The 17997-nt window shown below is 41.9% G+C and overlaps 1 protein-coding gene across 2 annotated transcripts in view; it reads right to left on the reverse strand.

Annotated features, from left to right (window-relative positions):
- Window positions 1–3644: 3644 nt before the first annotated feature.
- The window catches only part of MACROD1 (mono-ADP ribosylhydrolase 1), a 656520-nt gene continuing 642167 nt past the window's right edge, over window positions 3645–17997 (reverse strand). The window contains exons 9-11 of one of the 2 annotated variants that reach the window (XM_066583990.1): window positions 17227–17308; window positions 9192–9222; window positions 3645–3869 (exon numbers count right to left, since the gene is read on the reverse strand). In XM_066583990.1, coding sequence (XP_066440087.1) covers window positions 9218–9222; window positions 17227–17308 — 87 coding nt within the window. In that variant the 3' untranslated portion in view covers window positions 3645–3869; window positions 9192–9217. The remainder of the gene's footprint in view (window positions 3870–9191; window positions 9223–17226; window positions 17309–17997) is intronic. The other variant, XM_066583989.1, reaches the window with a different exon arrangement.

Genomic DNA, 17997 nt, shown 5'->3' on the forward strand with positions numbered 1-17997 from the left:
AAAAAAGAAAAGAACTGACAACTGTTCTGAAAGCAAAATGGAGCTTCACTACAGTTATGTCCCTTCATGGAATTCAATTTGGTACCAGCTGAAAGTTATGGTTCTATATTTAAAAGGGAATGTTCACCTTTGTACAACAGTTAAAGGGGTTCTGTCATTAGAAAACAAAAATTCTATACTTGCCTATTCCTTCCCTGTCAGTCTGCTTAATGCATCTTCTCCCCGGCGATCTTCTCCTAGCTCCTTTAGTCCCCCGGGTTGTTTTTTTTGTCTATCGGTGACGAAGCGTCCATTCTCTGCAGTGTATGTTATGTCACTAGTGAAGTAGCGTTCATAGCCAGCAGGGAATGCCGAGCTATTGCAGAGACTGCACAGGCACGCTGTCTCTCTGCAATAATATATGAACTCTCGCAGCTAGACAGCGCTTGCGCATGCACAGTCTCAGCAATAGCTTGGCATTCCCTGCTGGCTATGAATGCTACTTCACTAGTGACGTACCTACACTGACCTGTGGGAAGAAGAATGCCGAGAATGGACGCTTCATAACAAGAAGAGGATGATCCAGCTGGCTTGTGGTGAGGTGACCCAGGGGACTAGAGAAGAGCAGCAAGGAGAAGATGCTTGAAGAAGGTTGCCTGGGGAGGAATAGGAAAGTATTTTTTTCTTTTTAAATGAAAAAAAAAAACCTTTAAAGATTCTATATAGAATTTATCTATTAAAGGGGATGTACCAGAATTTCAAGTTGTACCCTATTCACGGGATATCCAAGGATAGCGGATAACTTGCTGATTGGTGGGGGGTATCAATGCTGAGACTCCTGCAAATCTCGAGAACAGGACTCCCGTGTCCCATTCTCTTGTCAATGCGGGGGTTGCTTCTACCCCCACAGTGACGTCACTCTGAGTAGAGCACTGGCCGTACATGTGGAGATCAGGGCTCCATTGATTTCTATCCTGAGGATAGAGGGTAACTTGAAATTCTGGTAAAACCCTTTTAAATAGTCGAGTAGCTTTGTAAATCCATTGCATTGTGTGTCTTGTACCCTTCCTGAGTTATAGTTTTTAATATTGCCTAGAGCTGCCTCAAGAATTCTGCTGGTTGTCACTGGAATCGGTTCACAAGCTTGTTTTCAGATTCATTTGATGAAAGAAATGTCTTATCAAGAAAACTCCTATAGAGAAGAGAGAGCAAGAGTGACCTTCACTCTGGTGGACCTGGCCTGTCCATATATCACTTGGTCATGTATTCATTTGAACTCTTGGCATGTTAGGATTTCTCATGTAAGAAGGGGTTGTAGAATCTGACTCCCATCATCTAGTTGGGCAATTAGTTTTTGCTACATCAGATTCTTCTAGATTGTTCGTTGTAAAGATGACATACATTTCTCTGTGCAGATACTGATCCAGCAAGGAATGCTGGGTAATGTCAGCTCTGGGGTCTAATGCAGTCTGTAACCCAGGCCTGGGGCAAACAAAGGGCTTTATTTCAAGGAAAAAGGAAGGAAGGGTGGGAATTGGATTCTGAACTAGCCTAGCTTATTATGGACACAAGCCAAAAGACACGTGTTATCTCCCCCCCGCACAAAAAGTTATATTATGTACTGTTATATAATATGAGGCAGCATGTTGATAAGACAGCATTCATAACACTGTGGGCTGAGATAAAGCCGCTCAGCTCTAGTATACCTCTGGATATTGCAGCCATCATATAATGATCAGATACCAGCTCTAGACAGTGATAGGATAACAGTATAGTCACCTCCAGTGATTAAAGATGACATCTTCTCTAATTGGTGAACTGCACTTTCAATTTTCATCTCTATCTATCTGGTCCCAAACCCCCATGGAAACTTCTTCCAGCCACGCCTTGTCTTTAAACAGTTTCCCCATTCTGCCATTACCTGCAATGTCCCTTAGAGTGGTTATTTCCCCCTTTGTGCTCCATACAGTAATTTTGCCCTCACACAGTATTTTCCCCCATAATATTCATCACAGTATTAGTGTCCCTTTATTTGCCACTCCCACAGTAATAATTTCTCTTTTGTGCCCCTTACAAGATAATAATACCCACTTTATGCCCCTGAAAAGTAATACCATCCTATACCCCAATAATAATAGTAAACTCTTCATATCCACATAAGTAATAGCACCTTCTCTGTGCCCTCAAAACACTAGTGCCCCTACAGATTAATAACGCCTCTGTGACCCTACAAAATAATAGAGCCATTCTGTGTCTCCTGAAGTTCACAACCCCAATGCTTTTTGATACAATGTGGCAGCATGTCCTACTGAGTTTCCTGCTCTCCAGGGCATACTGTACTGTACAGGAGACAGGGCGAGAAGTCTGTCTATTCACAAGTCAGACAATAAAGTAGCACACAGGTTTTTATTTTTTACAGTGCCCTCTGTTTGCAACCCCCACTAATAAGTATTGCCAGGAGAACTTACCTGGTACTTTATTGAAAAGATAACCACTTCATTCCCAGTCGCCTACAGTTAACATGACCGCCACACTGACTTCCAACCCCACAGCATCTCCTGTGTGGACTGCAGTTCAAACTCTCAATGCAAGTGTATGAGACTTAGCTGTAGGTGGCCAGAGCTAAAGTGGTTGTCTCTTCAATAAAGCGCTAGCTAAGAGCTCCTGGCAGCACTTTTTAGTGAGGGTTACAAATGAAAAAATCTGGGTGACAAAAATAAAACCTAAAAAGAGAACTTTATCAGAAACGAGGGGGCGATTATTTTTAACAGTGTAACCGCCCCCTTGTGTGTGCCGCTGACCCAGGATCAGTTTTAAGTAAGACTCGCAATTAGAGATGAGCAAACATACTCGGTGAGGACTCGAGCAAATATCGTCCTTACCGAGTACCTGCCTGCTTGCCCGCAAAGATTCAGGTGTCGGCAGGGGTGAGCGCTGTGTTGCGGGAGGGAGGGGGGGGGGGGAGAGAGATCTTCCCCCGCCGGCAACCGAATCTTTGCGGGCGAGCAGGCAGGTACTCAGTAAGGACGATACTCGCTCGAGCATCTGTCCTTACCGAGTACGCTCACCCATCTCTACTCACAATGTATTTAGAGTTACTCAACTTTTTAACAAGATCAGTTTTATTTCTAAACTGTAAAATTTTGTTCTAATGTAGAATACATTTTAAGTAAACAGTTCTACATATCGAATGCGAAACGGCTGAAAGCCCTACCGATATGCAAATCAGCTTATAGATTGAAAAAAATGGATTCACCGATTGGTGATTAGGGCCATACAGTTTTGCATGGGTGGCCATTAATAATCAACAACCAAGGAATCAATTTTTAACAATCAATTTGAAAACTCCACCAGCTTGCCACATCATTGGCAGCCGCTACATGGGACCATAGCCTAGAGACCACAGAAAATGCACTCAGAGGCCTTATTTTTGCTATGTAAATCACCCCCAAGGCATTATTAATGGATCCATGTACACACCAAAACTGCAATTGATTTTTCCAAAAGTATTTCCATAATAAATCTCCTATTTCTATGGCTAAACTGTTGATTTAGTTGCATTTCCTGAATAATGGGACACACTCTGTTGAATTATTGTTCCATATCTTTTCTCATTGTGACGCGTTAGTGGATGTCTCTAGTTAATTGAAGAACAAATCAATAAGTGGTTTTAAGCTCAGCTTTTAATGAAATTATTAAGGCGGTACTTCCCTCTTCTATGCTTTCTGCGGCTTTTTCTTTAGGGTAAATAATAATCATACTATTAAGGTATTGACTTAATTAATATCACAGAAAATCAAAAGTGGGCATGTGACACAGAGAGGGGAATCTTCTATGCAGATTCAGTCTCCACACACAAGTCTATAGCTTGCAGGACATCTCCGCCCAATCTGTAAGGGGAAACAAAAGAGAAATTAATGCTTATATACAGATGATATTATATTGAAACCAGGTTGTGTTTTTGCAATAAAGAATTCCTTCTGTGTTATCTACTGACATCTCACATAGAAGGGGCAGAAGACAACATTGTGGGGAGATCCGTGTGCTAAGACCCCCAGAGATCAAAGTACCTAGTAATGTAATAAAACCCCTTCAAGGATTTTTCATTTAACCTAATAGTATTCCCCTATCGGCTAACCATGACTATGATGGGAATAGACTTCTATACATGTCCTGTCCTACGTTGTTTCCATCACTCCTGTAGCAGTGAATGGGAGTTATGGAAATAGAATTCATCATCATTATATCCTTTAACGCAAATGTGAGTTTGCCCGGCCAACGGCTGTTTAATCTTATGACCGGCATAAGGCTAGGCCTATACTGTTAGGTCTGCTGCCAGCAGTTCATCTGGCAGCTCGTTACTGCAACCTAGGCTACGTGTTGCTACATGTGACTACTTGCTCTACGTTTCAGGTGCTCCTATTCCCAATACTGGTGGTGGTATAAGTACATTTACAAATGAGTACAAGTTAGGCTCTGCTCACAATTGTGTTAGAGAGTCAGTTTGGAGCCTCTCCCAATTTTGTAAGATTAGAAAGGAGAAAAATCACTTCCTGTAGTGCTATTATCCCTGTCATAACTGATTGAGTGATATTCGTTGTATCCCCGATCCAGCAGAGGATTGTCACTACGCAGAAGTGAAGACAGTCATAAGTCTGCAATAAAGGATCGCCTTAGTATTGATTTGTTTGCATGCCTTTGTTTGAGCTAATTATTTACATAGTAAGGTTATGTTCACATGGCGGAATTCGCTATGGAATTTTTCATGTGAATTCCATCTCTAAAAACTGCGGCAAAATCCGTTGCTTTCTGCTGCAGATTTGGCCTTGTTGATGGGCAAAATCTGTGTGTGGAATTCCGGTGCAAAAAAATCACATTTCCGTGTTGACAAGTAACATGTCACTTCATGACGTGGAAACGAGACAGAATTCCGCATACAGCTTTTGGCCATCGACGGGGCTCATAAAGCCATGGCAAAATCCACGGCAGGTCAGTTCTGATCAGTATTTTGCATCGGGATGTGTAAGCTAATGCCAAGAAGGGAACCTACAAAGACGATGTATGATGGAAAAATTTGAACGTTTTCTGTATGTTAGACAACTTCCTGGATTTGGCTTACAATTAATGCTGCAAAACACTGACCAAATACTGCAAATTGAATGGGGCCTAAGGAGGGATGCTTAGAGCAAGGTCCACTTCAAGGAATGAGTACGTATAGGGTCATGTATTGATGGAACAGTAACATTGACTTCAGTGTGTTTTGAGGCAAAGCTGCTGTTTAAGGCTGCGTTCGCATGTGCCATTGTTTGTTGCGGTTTCCAATTACAATTGTTCCACAATTAATGCATCAAAGAACTGCATACAGTTTAAAAAAAAAATAAATTTTTTTTTAAACCGCATGTATTGTTAAAAACCACATGTGTTTTCTTTTTAAATTCAGCATTTAATTGCGGACGCATAATGGGACATAATCGCGCCCATCTGTTTAGGCCCTTAAAGGGGTTGTCCCGCGCCGAAATGGTTTTTTTTTTTCAATAGCCCCCCCGTTCGGCGCGAGACAAACCCGATGCAGGGGTTTAAAAAAAAACAAACGGATATTACTTACCCGAATCCCCGCGCTCCGATGACTTCTTACTTACCTTGCGAAGATGGCCGCCGGGATCTTCACCCACGGTGGACCGCAGGTCTTCTCCCATGGTGCACCGTGGGCTCTGTGCGTTCCATTGCCGATTCCAGCCTCCTGATTGGCTGGAATCGGCACACGTGACGGGGCGGAGCTACGAGGAGCAGCTCTCCGGCACGAGCGGCCCCATTCAGAAGGGAGAAGACCGGACTGCGCAAGCGCGTCTAATCGGGCGATTAGACGCTGAAATTAGACGGCTCCATGGAGACGAGGACGCTAGCAACGGAACAGGTAAGTGAATAACTTCTGTATGGCTCATAATTAATGCACGATGTACATTACAAAGTGCATTAATATGGCCATACAGAAGTGCTGAACCCCACTTGCTTTCGCGAGACAACCCCTTTAAGGGATTATGTCACCAGGTTCATGAGGTTTGACTCAGAGATAAGCTCCGAGTCATGGAGGTGGGCCATTCCCGCCCACATCATGCAGATTGTCAGCTCTCTCCCCCCATTGTGTCTAAGGAGAGAGCTGTCACTCTTGTGAGCAGGGAGAGGCCAGCATAACCCGTCTCCATTACTTGGAGCTCAGCTCCGAATCACATTTCATGAACCCGGTGACGGAATCCCTTTAGTGCTAGTAATCCCTTTAATGCTCTCCTTGTGTCAGCGGCAGTAATGTCACAGCTTAATTATATTGCAGTAAATCGCCTGTGTAAATAAACCCTAAGAAGTCATTCTTCCTGACCATGGGTGCTGCAATATGAATGAGCCTTAAGTCTAGGTTCTCACACGCCGGAATCCTGGCGTAAATCTCGCAATTTGGCCACAGCGAAAAACCACAAGCTTTTTGCCAGGATAGCACTGCTTCAAAACCTGCAACACTTAGCCGCGGGTTTTGAAGCGGGCTGGCCGTTTGCTTTTCCGCTGCTGCCGGCGCTCCCATAGAGGGAGCGCGGCCACAATGGGAAAGAAAAATGAACATACTTTGCCGTGACTGAGTCGTCGTCCCGTGTGGACGAGATTTCTGAGAAATCTTGCCCACAGGGCTGGCCAATCCTGGGATTAGCGGCTGCAGGCTGATTTGCCGCGGTGAAATTCCAGACAGAATTTCCACGGCAAATCTGTCCTGTGTGAACCCAGCCTAAAGAGTTACCCCACGATTAAATGTTACATTTCTCTTTAAATCATGGAGAACAGAACCATTTTTTTTTAGCTGGGAGCATTTTAAAATAATGTTTCTTTATCTAAATATCGTTGCTGCATGCTTATTAGCACCCCCTGTTCTTCTGATCCCCTCTCAGTCCATCCACCTAAAGTGTCTGGTACTCCTGGTCACACACGCTCAGTAGCTCAGTCTCACTTCTCAAGTCATCCTGTACATAGGTGATAGTGATTGTATCTGCAGACTTTGCATCATTCCTATTCCCTGGCATACAAGATGTAAGGTCATATAAACTAGTTTTATTTATAAGGCTTTGTAACCTTTATTCTGAAAAAAAAACTAATAAAATTCTTAGAATTAAAAACAATGGTGTAGTAGGAGTAGTTCCCACACTGGACACTTTAGTTGGATGTTCTGAGAGGGAATTGTAAGTGTGTACCAGCAATATCTAGACATTGGTGCATTTTTAAATGGTTTTAACTGAAAAACGTTTTGCTTAATCTAAAAGAAAAATGCAGTATTCAATAATGAAGCAACCCCTTCTTAAGGGCGCCATTACACAGCACCACTAATGCTAGCAATTTAGAGTAATTGCTGGGCTGTACCTGCGCTTGTAAGTTCAGCTCGGCAATTACCTGCAAAATAGGAGTGCTAGCACTTGTGTGATAGTGCCCTAAGAATTATGTTTATTAGTGTTTCTTTTTGACCCGGAGTAAGACATTTAATATAGTCATCTGATTAAAAAAATGACATTTATTTAAAGATCTGCAGCTTCTATAAACACTGGACTTTCGTTACTAATTGCTGCCAAAGTCTTAAAGTGATTCTGCTTTCAGGTGCATGCTACCCAAACCACGGGCAGCATGAACTTGGGAAAGGGAAGCCGATTGCCCCCGAGGGGTGTTTTATTCTGAAACTCTGCTGTTTCAAAATGAATACATTTTGAAGTTTGGCTGGGAGCTGATCTCTGAGTCATAGGAGTGGGCCGTGCCAGCCTCCCCCTGTCCATGGCATGAAAGCGGACTTCTCTCCCCTTTTTTGTATAGGGAGAGAGCTGTCAGTCTTCATACATCTGGTCTGGAGAGGTCGGCCCCTGTGACTCGGAGATCAGCTTCGAGTCAAATTTTTAGAATAACACACCCATAAGGGCAACAGGCATCCTTGTCCCGGGGTCACGCTGCCAGCGGTTCAGGCAGCACGAAACTGATGACAGAATCCCTATATACAAATTTGCTGATTTTTGGATCTGCGGACCTCCCAGGCATGCATTTAGTAGCATGCAAACACTCTATGCAGACTGAAAAAGAGAAATACTCTGTAAAGGCATGCAGCTAAACAGTTATTGTGTCTTTGTGTTTTTTTTCTTCAGAACACTCACAAAGGACCTGCAGCACTTAGCTGTACGGTACATTGTTACTACACGATTCTCTTCCAAAACAAATTTATTGACTCTCTCGTCCAATCAGGGACGCACCTTTTGGTCACATTGTAAACAATGACACTGCGGCATGACCATTGTCATAATCGGAGCTGTCCTAGGTCCTGGCTCTTAGGCTAGGGCTCCACGTGGTTGTGTGATCAAAAATTGCAGTGTAGTTCTGCTACCTCACATTCACATTGACTTGTATGAGGTTGCAGGGTCAATCGTAGCGTGTCATGACCAAAGGGTGAAAACAATCCAGAGAGGTTAGATTCTTGGTGTCCCTTAACAATGGTCGCAGCTCATTCATTTCAAAGTCAAAGCAAGCTTGCAGGGCCAGGGAGTAATTTTATTGGTCATGCAACCCCAGTTGCCCCAGCCTTATTAGTCACAGAAATGTTCTTTTCACCATCGCATCCCATGCTTACCTGCAATTATATAGGAGAGGTTAAAAAAAAACCTGAATGATAGGCTCTCACTGCACAACCGATATCTGACTGCAATGCAGTCAAAAGCCCCAGATTTTTGCGGCTTGCAAATGATTAAAATGTTAATTGACTTTTATCACCTATTCATTGGATAAGCGATAGTCTAATCGGTGTGGATCTCACCACTGAGTCGCCTACCAATTCGAAAAACAGGGGTCCTTTGTTTTCTTCTTCACCTCACTGCGGGCTCACTGCACCCCCACAGTAAGAAGAATGAATGAAGCGGTGTTTGCACATGCAGTGCCAGTTAATTAATTTTCAATGGGACTACCAAAAATAGCAAGTGCTAGTACTTGGCCATTTCTGTCAGCCCCAGTGAAGTAAATGGCGTGGTGCCACGCATTATGGCAAAACATATTCAAATTCTCATAAAACATTAATCTATAGTAAACACATCTACACACAAAACATGCTTGTGTATATAATATCAAGATTCTGATTTAAAATTCACCCGTTGTTAGATGCACACGCTGCCCTATGTTAGATGTCTCTGATTTACACACAGTTGTCTTACCCCGCAACTAGAGGGCGCCTTCTGTGCTACTCTGGAAAAGTAGAGAGAATTACAATCTGAGCAAACCAATTATGTCCCCATCCCTGTGCAAGTCACCTTCACAACATAATATCATGCCTTTCCTGCACCAATGTGAGCACCACTGAATGACAGAACATATATAAATAAAATATCTGCTTCCCTTCAGGCCCTCTGCTATACATACAGCTGACACAGCCATTGTATGGGCTGAATCACAAGATAGCAGCTTAGGAACATACAGTACTTGCATATTCCAGGAGACTCCAGGCCAGGAATTAGGGGGGATCAATATGGGACAATTCTATGTAAAAGTTTCATCTATTCTCCTTTCGAAATCATTTTATAAGCATATTTTAATGAGACCATGAGAAAAAACCTACAAAATATTGGTTTCTTCCGTGACATGACAGTTGGCCGTACTTTTGTTTGCTTCTCCTCTTGTAGGAGTCAATTTCTAAGTGACTTTTGAAAATATTTTCCACTTATATTTAGAGAATTCTCCCGGGACCACTTTATACATTAGGTTCAGTTCAACACTCTTTTGTATGAATTCCTCCCTTTCTGTCATTTTTCATCAAAATAGAAATGGATCGCTGTCTAGAGCAGAAAACATCCCAAGAAGAATCCTAATGCATCCTGGATACTCTGGAGATCGGATGACATTTAGCTCTGTTCACACTGCACTCGGGTCTGAACTATTGAGGTTCTCCTGATATGTCTGTCGACACGTCCATAGACTTTAAAGGTGGTTGTCTCATGCAGTCGTCTTTCCCAGGAAGGGCATAGAGAAGTCTTAGAGGGATCATCCAAATAGGACCATCTATGAGACACAAACGAGCTACTCTGTCAAAGCAGCTCCCACTCTAGCAGAACAAGTCCACCGAAGCACCACATGGGCAGCCAGACATTTGTCACTGTAGAGGAAACGTATAGCCAGCTGCAGTTCCGCCCAGCAATAATGGCTGATCAGTGGCAAGATGTGTACATATGTATAGGCCAGAGGTGTAAGCAAAGGGGTCGTTAGGGTTCACTCACACAGCTATAATGTTGGTCTGTGCGCCGTTTGTGTATTTCACAGGTGGCATATGCACTCATTATAATAAATTAGGCTATACACATAGGAGTTTTTTCATATGAACCAATGCTCCACGTGAAAAACATCGTAGCACGTCCTATTCTGGTCAGTTTCACAGAACTGAATCGTACATACAATGTCAACTGGCCATGGGTTTCCTATAACACTTGGCATGTTCATGTGTTGCGCGATACGAGTTACAAAATTTTTGCAGAAGTGGGAATTTGCACAGATTTGTAAATTTTCAACTTTTCATGAGGCCTTTGTAAAATTTTTATAAAGTGAATGGAACTTGTTTGGAGATTATGTGGCCATCAGGGACTGACACATTTATGTATAATTTATGGTGGAAAATAGTGTCAATTATACCAGAAACATACGCTAGCTTGGACCTGGCGGACATTTCTGCGCGGGCGCACAGAGCAGCCAGGATGCACCCAATATGTGAAGAGGCGTGTGCCTCTTTATATTTTAGGTGCATCGTGCACTGGGGGAAATCATATTAAGAACGGTGTATGCTGTTCTTAATAAATCTCCCACATAGTGGGTAGCAGCGCAATAAATATTTTAGCCATCTGATCTGAAGCTCTGGGTTAATTTTGAGGTCTGGTCTGAATTAGGGTTCTTCTGTGAGTTACAGTCTCTGTCCCCTATATGTGTCAACTGTGCATTGCCCTACAACTAATATTTTATCTATTTATTGGGTCTTCTGATAATTGACATTTATAACATTTCAATTGGGAGAATAATGTTAGTGGGGGGGCAAAAACCGGGCCACCCACCACTACCACACCTGAGCCCTCCACCGCTGTTCACAGTGAAGGACTCTGCAAAAGTTATGGAAACCTACATCTATCCATTAAAGTCTGTGCCATTCTTTCTCAAGGTGTGTGAGGGGGAGGGGGGGCTTGTCTTCCAACCCTCTCATCGTTTGTATTCAGCATTGAAGCTTTTAAAGCTTTCAATCCTGTGGCAGTCAGTATAAACTAGCCTGATGAAAAGAGAAGATAAATTCATATTTTACACAATAAGCTGCCACTTCCAGACTGTCCCCGCCAGCAGTTTTGTTGATATACTTCTCATTTATTATTGAAATCAGAATCATACTGTTTCTTCTAGTGAATGGCAGTTATGAATGCCGCACAATCTATTTAACTCTTGAAAAGAGTCAACTTTTAGATGCTGCCAATTCTTAATTTTAATTAATTTACTGTCCCTTTTTGCTTTAGAAAAAAAATCAAAAGAATCCTTCCTGGGTTATACTAATATGTGATGAATTAATTCAATTATGAGGAAATTCTGGTTTATGTATTCTCAAGTTTGTAGTTCTATTTCCTCCTGTATTTATATGCAGGAAGGAGTCAAATGGGAATTGCAGTAGTATAATGAAGTGCACATAAGGAGAGGGAGTCATAGCAGCAAGAAGCAACACAGTCCTACAACACACAGGTCTGTTCAGCTCCCAAGATCTCTGTGCTCTGAGAACAGGTCCCTGACTCTTCCTCTGCTCGGTGTATCTCCGGCCTCATTACAGTTCATTACTTTTTTATTTGGACTTTTTATAACCATCTTTGCTGATTAACTATTAATTAGACAAGCCATATTTTATTGGTACTCCTCACCTCATTCTAAGGATGCGTCCTCAGGTCAACCTGCAATGATTTACTAAGGGTCACGTGCAATATTTAGGTGAGATTCTCTTCTATGTAGAGAATATGTTTGTTGCAGGAAAGCTGTAAATATGTTTGTACTGTGTCAATAAGGCTGCATTCACACAGTCCTATCTGCAGTCCTTCTATGGCCGCCTGCAGACGGGCAGAAATTCCGCCCCTGGACGCCTGCATAGGATTGCATTACAATACACAATCCTATGCAGACGGCCGCGGTTTGTCTGCGCGAAAGCATGCGCAGCAAACAAACCGCCGCATGTCCTAATTCTGTGTGGGGCTCGCAGAGCCCCACCCAGAAACATCACTCACCGGCCGCCAGCTCCGCTCAGCGCATGCGCCGGCTGCCCGGCAGCCGGCACATGAAAGGAGCCGGAACTGCAGGAGCGGGTGAGTCCGCGGTGCTCTCTGCAGGCGCTTGGGTCCCGCTGCAAGAATTCTCGCAGCCGGAGGCGGGCTATATCATGATAAACACAGGACAAGATCTCAATGGGTATGCTCCCATGTGATTGGTCTGTAATAGCAAAAAATGCACCAAATGATGCTTTTTTGTTTATATATTACTGTGAATGTAAAGGGTACCTTTCCACACAGCGCAAATGCTGCAGAGTTTCCAAAGCAGGTTTTGCTGCTGACATTCCGTGGCATTTGCAGTAGAAGCCATAGGAGGAGATTTTTAAAATTTCCTGCATATGGTTGAGCGAGATATCAGGCCGTGAAACTCGGACCGATATTGTGCTCATGCACATGTGATGTACCCGCGGATATGAGGTGTTTTCGTGTCAAAAACACCGCCCATCACTTCAGTACAGTTGCGATCGGCAATTGGAGTGTCCAAACCTCACATCGCAGTCGCGAAGATGTAGGACATGCTGTGATTTTTTTTGCCGCAGTGCAATGCAGGAAAAAAATTGGTCATGAATATGACCGCATTCGAAAGAATGGGTTTCAAATTCCTGCAAGATTTTCTCGGCCAAGTAAAAGCAGCCTAAGAAGTGGAAAATTTCCGCAGTGAATCCACAGCATATTTGAAAAACACTGAGGGTTCTGAAGCCACAGAATACGGATTTAGGCCTGTGACATGAGGATGTATTTGAGCATGAAAGTTTTAGATACACAATACACAGAAAATAGAACCCATTAATTTTCAATTTCGTTCACAAAAAACATATTTTGTGTTTGCATTTTGGTCACACCAAAAAAATGCAACATGCTCTACTTTCCTGCGCATTTGTGCAGGAAAAGAGCACATCTTAAACTCTTTAAACTAATTGGTAATTTCCATGGTTGAGAGCATTGGTGTTTTTTGCGTGCAGTAAAAAACGACGCTGCGCACGCAATATGCATATGCTCGTGTAACACAGGCCTTAGGGCTTAAATACAAGGGTTAAAATCTGCAGCTCATTTGCAATAAAAACCACAGACGAATCCGCAGTATTTAGGTGGAGATTGGCCACTATAGTTTTCCGGTGTATTTGCTACAGTTTTCCACTGTGGAAAGCCCACAGTGAATATGGCACGTGTGCAGGTACATCCAGACAGGGCATATCATTCGCAAAGAACTGTCGATTGGGGATTTTGCAGATTTCTGCATCAAAACCTGCACTTAAGTTTTAGATAAAATCCACATCTATTACATGTGCACTTGTCACAGATTTTGGTGTGCATTCTCATCAGATTTTACCCCACAATTCACAGCATACATTGACGTGGTGTGGATTTAAAATACTCACCATGGGTCATTTTTCTATGCAGATTGTTTTTGCAGCGTGTAGATAAGATATATTAAAATCTCATCCACACTGCTTCAAATGTAATACACGTTGGATTTTCGTATACAAATATGTTTCCATGTTGGAAAATACACTGCGTATACTCCACTGTGGAAAATTTACAGCTTTTTACTATAACAGCAGAGTGGATAAGATTTCATTAAATGTCACCCACAAGCTGCGGAAATGATCATGCGTAAAATGGGCCTAGATGAATTGGAAATCGGGGTGAAAATAGGTGGAAGAAACGTCAACAATCTCCGTTATGCGGATGACACAACTCTGCTGGCAGAAACAGAAGCAGGTCTGAAGCAGCTGATATGGAAGATTAAAGCTGAAAGTGAAAAAATGGGCCCCTATCTGAATTTAAAGACTAAAATTATGACCACTGCAAATAATGGCCAAATTCAAATTAAAATTGACAATGAGGTCATAGAATGCGTGTGAGACTTCATCTTCCTTGGCTCATAAATTGACCAGGCTGGAGAATCTATGCCAGAGATAAAACGTAGGATAGCATTGGGGTGAAGCGCAATGCTAAACATAGACAAAATCTGGAAAAGTAAGGATATTGGTATAGCAACTAAACGCAGGATAGTGTAAACCACCGTTCTCCCCATAGCCATGTATGGATGTGAAAACTGGACTGCTAAAACAGCTGATAGGAGGAGGATTGATGTGTTTGAGCTGTGGTGCTGGAGTAAGCTGCTGCGTATACCCTGGACGGTGAGAGTAACAAACAGAGAAGTCCTGAATTGTACAATACCCGATATATCACTGGAGGCCAAGATGATCGGACACAGACTCTTGTATTTTGGCCAATTTAATACGAGCAGAGTTGTTAGAGAAATCTATAATGCTTGGACAGATCCGGGGCAAAAGACCTGGCCGCCAAAGGACACGATGACTGATACTGTCAGAGCGGATACTGGCATGGATATCACATAACTGAAATAAGCAGTGCAAAACTGAAAAACATGGAGGGAGCTCGCCATTAGGGTCCCCGAGGGTCGTGAACGACTAAGTGGCTAACTAGAACTACAAGCTGCAAAAACTGATCAGTTTGGGTTTTAAATCCACAGAATGTCAATTTATGCTGTGGAGTGGTTGAAAATTTGTTGTGGATTTTCCCCTTTGACTTCAACGGGGGTGTCAAAATATACAACAAATGTAAAGTGTTCATTTGCAATAAAACCACAGATCAGGGCATATAAAATAATGACATAACTCTATATCAACTATATACTATTTTTTTATGGATCAAATTTTTTTTACACAGGTAGGATACATGCACACGGGTGTTAAAAATATCAGAGAGCACACATAGATTCCGTCCATCCGATGTGCAGAACACTGCACATTGACTTTGACTATTCGTTCAAGTAAAAGAAAGCCCATGGGCATAAAATCATTCAGATGAATGAGTGCTATTTCTGTTCGATTTTCAGACTGAAATTGGACAGAAATATCGTCTGTGTGCATGTACCCTCAATGGGTATTTTTTTCTGCCAAAGAAAAGTGTAGGCTCATAGATACTAGTACCGTATCTATTCAGGAATAATTCTGTTTCCACATCTTACATTGTAAGCCTATTTCCTGCATGGTATTTACTGTATGTAGTAAGTTTGTTTACTTTATATAAGTAGTAAGCTTGGTTCTGGCACAGTGTCTGTGTGATAAGCTTGGTTCTGGTACAGTATCTATGTAGTAAGCTTGGTTCTGGTATTGTAAATATGTTATAGATTTGGTTCTAGTAACTTATCAACACAGTAAGCTTAGTTCTGGTATCGTATCTACATAGTAATCTTGGTTCTGTTATTGTATTTATGCAGTAATTTTCAGAACGTTATTAAAATTTTAGACACAGTCCACAGAGTTCTTGGTAACCTTAACCTGCTCCTGGTCAGAACTCTTGTGCAATGGAGCCTTATTGTGTGATATGAATGGCTCCATTTGAAGTCTGGATCCTTAGCAGAGCGTGCACGTTCTTGAATTTGCTCCCCCACTAGTGTTTTTATACTATCTGGTTGTGCTGCTGACTTCTTCTGTTTTACACATTTTTGCATCATTGAGCCTGAGGAGGACACTGTCCAGAGGTACCTATGCTGTGCGTAGGATTTGCAGGTATGTGCAAAGCAGCGCAGACTGGTTTGGGTATTGGGATCTGATCTTTTTTTTTTTTTTTTAGTCTGGTCTAGCCTGGGGTCTGAGAACGGGAGGAAAACATAGTCTTATTTGTTTTAAATGTGCTGACTTGACTGAACGTGCTTGTGTTGGTAAAATATCTTGGAATTTCTGGCCCCATCTTTAAGTTTGCTCAGGGCCACACTTTGTCTAAAACCGACCCTAGATATATCCACTCTCCTGACATCTCTGTATTATTAAATGCTTATATTTCTTAAGAAAAAGTAATGCTGCCACATTATTTCTTAGAACACTGTATTATGCTGTTTCTCAATTAATTCCTCCTGGAAATATATCAATACATTCACAAGTGAGGGGGGGGGGGGGTAGCATTCTCCTCATCAATGGATGTGTCCATGCAAAATGGTCAACACTGATTGCATAGCGTTTGACTGTGTAAGGGTAAGTGGAATTCTAATATAAAAATATACACCAAAACGCTGCTAGTCCTAATGGTATGGGGCTTTATCAGACATACCAATGAATAAAGCCCCATTGATACATATTCTGATTGCCAAAATGGTTATATTACATTACGTAGGGTTGAACAAAAATATTTTGTGATCATTCAAAAAGACAAATTATAGGAGTTGTATAAGTATACCATCCACAAACAAAATACCGTATAATTCAACAGTCTATATTATAAAACGAATCTAACAATATCCATTAATGATCAAATGGGGGTTGAAAAAATACCTCCACAGTGCCACCTGCTGGAAGTTAGCTTCTCTTTAAGTCAGTATCCGACCTTTCAACAGGCCTTGCAACATGACTAAAAATATATATCCTTAGTCATCTTTGGCAGAGGCTTGGTTTATATCCTCAGTCATGTTATAAGGCCTGTTGAAAAGTCACACATTGACTCATAAAAGAAGCCACCTCCTAATAGGTGTTGTGGTATTGTTCTATCTCTTATTTGCATACCTTTTACCCAGGGAGCATTGCATGGCCTATGAAAGCTCTCGCAAGGAGAAACCTTATTCTCCCAATGACCAAAAATCGAACACAACTGATTTTATAATCAACTTTGGTCATAATAACTTGTTGCTAAACGTAATTTGCCATAATCATTCCATTTCTAGGTTTTCCGATCTCCCACTAATAACCGAGAAGCGGCCTTGTATATAGAATCCTTTATCTATTCTAGTTTTAAGGGGACTACATTATATAAAGTATTAAAGCGGTTGGAGCAAAGAGTAATCTGAATGGCACAGCAGTTGAAGGGAAAGTAAATTCCCCGCAGCTGCTATTCGAGCCGGACAACCATCTTGCTTCCACCAGGTACTGTACACACAGAGCTGCCATTCACTCACCGAAGGGGAAATATTCTGGAAGTTTCTTGCGATAAATCTCTTCATCTTTCTCCAGGAAGACACAGATTATAATACGGTCAAACTGAAAATCAAGACAGAGACTTTAGTGCATCTTTTTATATTGAACTGGCACAATGGAGACACAAACTGAAAAAGAGGGCGATTTAGAGGACAAGAAGATAGGAATGTTTGTAACAAAGTAGCTGAGGCCCAAGAGGGACAAAGATTACTGCTGCACTGATCAAGAGGATGCTGAGAGGAGGTCTGAGTGGACATCAAAGGGCTGGATAAAAAAGGACATAGAAGTAAACGTAAATGAAGGCAGAATAATGCATATGATGGAGGCCAGATCAGATGGGTTTTCTCAAACTTCCCTTAATCCTTTTAGTCATATAGTATTTCGTTAATGAATGTACCTTTTTCTAACCTCTTTCTAATTTGTTCTCACCGTTACTTAAAAAAAAGTCATGTCTAAAGTTGCAAACACGCAAGAAGGAAGAAGAAAGAATTCAATACATAAAAGAAATTCAGGAAGAGACCATTTCATATGCAAAAAGTTACAACTCCACTGCACAGTGCTGTCACATACATGTAGGCAATCATCGTGCATTACCTCCTTATGTGACAAAATGTTATTCTTTGTGTTCATGATCATTGCCAAATCTAAATGCACAATTCGATCATTGGTAAAATGATTGTTCAGCAAAGCTGATTGTGCATACATAAATCTCATAGTAGCATCGACAGCTGCACATTGCTGCTGCAATAGAA

This window comes from Eleutherodactylus coqui, chromosome 11 (assembly GCF_035609145.1).
Source record: "Eleutherodactylus coqui strain aEleCoq1 chromosome 11, aEleCoq1.hap1, whole genome shotgun sequence".
Taxonomy (NCBI): Eukaryota; Metazoa; Chordata; class Amphibia; order Anura; family Eleutherodactylidae; genus Eleutherodactylus; species Eleutherodactylus coqui.